Source organism: Oryctolagus cuniculus, chromosome 17 (assembly GCF_051225735.1).
Source record: "Oryctolagus cuniculus isolate XC-2025 breed Fujian yellow rabbit chromosome 17, ASM5122573v1, whole genome shotgun sequence".
Classification (NCBI taxonomy): Eukaryota; Metazoa; Chordata; class Mammalia; order Lagomorpha; family Leporidae; genus Oryctolagus; species Oryctolagus cuniculus.
This window is the reverse complement of record NC_142883.1, coordinates 48,473,374-48,476,698: the sequence shown is the minus strand read 5'-3', so window position 1 is coordinate 48,476,698 and position 3,325 is coordinate 48,473,374. Positions and strand designations below refer to the sequence as shown.

The 3,325-nt window shown below is 44.5% G+C and overlaps 1 protein-coding gene across 1 annotated transcript; it reads right to left on the bottom strand.

The window, feature by feature from the left end:
* Positions 1-2,103: 2,103 nt before the first annotated feature.
* On the bottom strand, positions 2,104-3,045 carry LOC100338177 (olfactory receptor 1D2). Its single transcript, XM_008271087.4, has one exon. It carries the CDS (start codon positions 3,043-3,045, stop codon positions 2,104-2,106), a length of 942 nt encoding a protein of 313 aa, XP_008269309.3.
* Positions 3,046-3,325: the final 280 nt, after the last annotated feature.

Sequence of the window (3,325 nt, the reverse complement as noted above, 5' to 3'; positions counted from 1 at the left end):
TTGAAAAGGAACATTCTAGACTTTTACTCACAGCCAAGCAGATAAATGACCTAGTCTCAGAAGTCTGATAGGAGTCAAACAACTATCAAGTATGACCTGATGGGACAAAACCCAAAGAGAGAAAGGATTTCCCAAGAAATGCTGCTGGCAATTAGGCTGCTTCCCCTCAAAAGGCATTTGCTGATTCCAGCTGAGGGCTGAGGTGGTGAGAGTGAGCTGTGTTTCTAGCAGGCTTATGAGCCTGGAGAGAAAACAGGAGTTAGGATGCTGCCAAAGGGAAAAGCAGAGTATGTACACAAGGCTTCCAATGGGAACTTCCAACGTACCCCCTCTGGGAGTAAGGCAGCCTCTACAAAGAATGAAACCCAGCCTCCATCATCTCCCTCGTGGAATGGATCCTTCCTGCCTGGCACAGCAAAAATAAATTAGTTCTGGAGGAAGAAGCTATCACCCAGAGCAATGCTATCCAATAGAACTTCAATCAGAGACGCAAATATAACATTTTCTGCAGCCACTTCAGTGAAAGGAGAAAGGATTAGTTGACATTGATTTTAGTGATGTATTTTATTTCATCCAATAATCTAAAATATTACCATTTCAACATGTAGTCAATATCAAGAAATTCTAAAGGAAACAGTTTATATTCTAGTTTTCCATACTGCTTTTGAAATCTCAGGTCTGTTTTAAACTGTTAGCACACCTCAAATGCAATGCTAGATTTTCATCAAAAACACTAAATCTAGTTCCTTTGCCATAATTTAAAAGGCCACATTAAGCATGACTCACACTCAGAATTTTAAATAAAAGACATAGTTATCAAGGGAACAAGACAAAGAAGAAAAGAGAAGCACCAGCTGCCATGCCATCTTCACACTTCCCTGGTTCACAGCAGGTACTCCCATGGTCTGCACGTTGTGGAGGAAGCGAGACCCTGAAGGCTGGGCCTTGGCTGCTGTGGGATCCCACCACCCTACCCAGACAGCGAGCAATGCCCTGCACTGCAGGAGCCCACCTTGTGCCCACTCCCCTACCTTCCAGGGCCTTCCTCAGATCTGAGCTAGAGAAGGAAGCTTGGTTCTCACAGGCATAGCTCTCCGGAGGTTGGCAGGTCAGAAACTGGGGCTCACTTTTAAGGGTCTTTGCTTTTTTTAGTACTAGAAACCTAGCCCTGCTCCCTTTTTGGTACAATGCTAGTAATGCTGTGTTCCTGATGAGCACAATGCTACTTTGGCTTGAGCCTATTGCAATTCCCAAACAAAGCAAAACTGATGACTTATGTTGGCTCTGGGTGAATGTACAGATTGATACAGACTTTGTGGAGGCACTGGAAATGAAAACTTTTGGACTAGAAATTCCATTTCACCAATTTCCCCTAGGGAAATAATAGGTAAGTGAATATTGATAGACATACAGAAACATTTACTGCCATGTTGCAAGCAGTGGCAAAACTGAAATAACTAAATATTGTGATTAAATGAATTATATTATATTCATTGAGTTGAACCCTGAAATACTGTTCAGGTATTAACTAACAATGTAACTGAATATATACTAACATATAAAGAGACTATTATACATTGGATGGCAAGTTTCAAAACAATTTGAAATCATTCTGAAAAAAAAGCATATTTACTAGAAATCAAAGTTTAGAATTTGCACCAAATGCAAATAATAGCTGTTTTTCAATGGTAGAAACACAAATGATTGCTTTTGGCTTATTTCTTCTTCCAATATTTCTCAAATATAATCCTATTATTTGTTTAATAAAAGTTAGGCTGTTTCCTGCCTCATTGCTTTTGCCCAACTAGTCCTACTTATAACAACAGTGCTTACTACAGGTCACTTCATCCTTATCCCACTTAATCCTCTCAGCCACCCTCTGAGTACATAGTTCTCAATTCCAGATGTTAGGGAGACCAACCTATTGCCAAGGCAGGTGATGACTGGGAAACACCGGGTTACACATAGGTGTTTTTTCTTCACCACAATCAATAAACTCCTTCTGAGCTGGATCTATGTTCTCATCACTTCAATATCCTCTCCCTGGCCTTGTACCTGGTGGAGGAAATTTCAAGTCTCTGCTTCAACACCCCAAATTTACCCTCATCCCAATCCCTGAAAGGCCTTTCCAAGGAGGAGTCTTCCCAGAGCCCCGTGCATGTCCTTGTTCCTCAGGCTGTAGATGAAGGGGTTCATCATGGGGGTCACCACAGCATACATCACCGTGGCCACAGAGTCCTTCATGGAGTAGGTGTGGAGGGGCTGCAGATAAACCATGCCTAATGTCCCATAGAAGAGGGAGACCACAGCCAAATGGGAAGCACAGGTGGAGAAGGCTTTGTACTTCCCTGTGGCTGAAGGTATTCTGAGGATGGCTCTGACAATGCGGATGTAGGACATGATCATGAACCCTAAGGGAGTGAAGAAGATGAAGCAGCCAGTGGCAATGAGCGCCGTGTGATTGACCTGGGTGTCAGAACATGCAAGCCTCAGCAGGACGTACATCTCACAGAAGATGTAGTGGATCTTGCGGGACCCACAGAAGGTCACTGTGGTCATGAGGAGGGTGTGGGTGAGGCCGTAGAGGATAGACAGGACCCAGCACAGGGTGAGGAGCAAGATGCAGAGCTTAGGGCTCATAGCTGTGACGTAGTGGAGGGGGCGGCAGATTGCCACATAGCGGTCATAGGCCATCACCGCCAGGATGAGGTTGTCCAGGGCCACCAAGGACACCAGGAAGTAGAGCTGCACCAGACACCCCGCGTAGGAGATGGCTTTGTTCTGTGACTGAAGGTTCACCAGCATCTTGGGGATCGTGTTGGTGACAAAGAAGAGGTCGGTGAAGGAGAGGTTGGCCAGGAAGAAGTACATGGGTGTGTGCAGGCGGGAGTCGGAGACGATGGCCAGGATGATGAGTGCATTTCCCACCACCGTGACCAGGTACATGGACAGGAACATCCAAAACAGGACCCGCTGCTGTTCAGGGACCTCCGAGATCCCCAGGAGGAGGAACTCCGCGTCCTCACTCTGGTTGCCTCCGTCCATGCCCCAACTTTCTGCAACGTGAGCACCAGCAAACATTTACCAATTGCCCTCAACTGAATAAGAGCAAAAGGAAAGCAAAATCTACAGTTTTATTGCATTAAAAATAGCTTATGCTAAGCTTTCCAATATTCTAAATAGGTAGCAAAGTAATAACAGGGACAAAAGCAGAATATCGCAAATCTTTATGCAACTTATTCATTCTAGTAGCTTCTAATCTGAATATGATGGAAATAATGGCTATGGCTTATTCTAGGTCTTGCATTTGCCATACTCTTAAAGT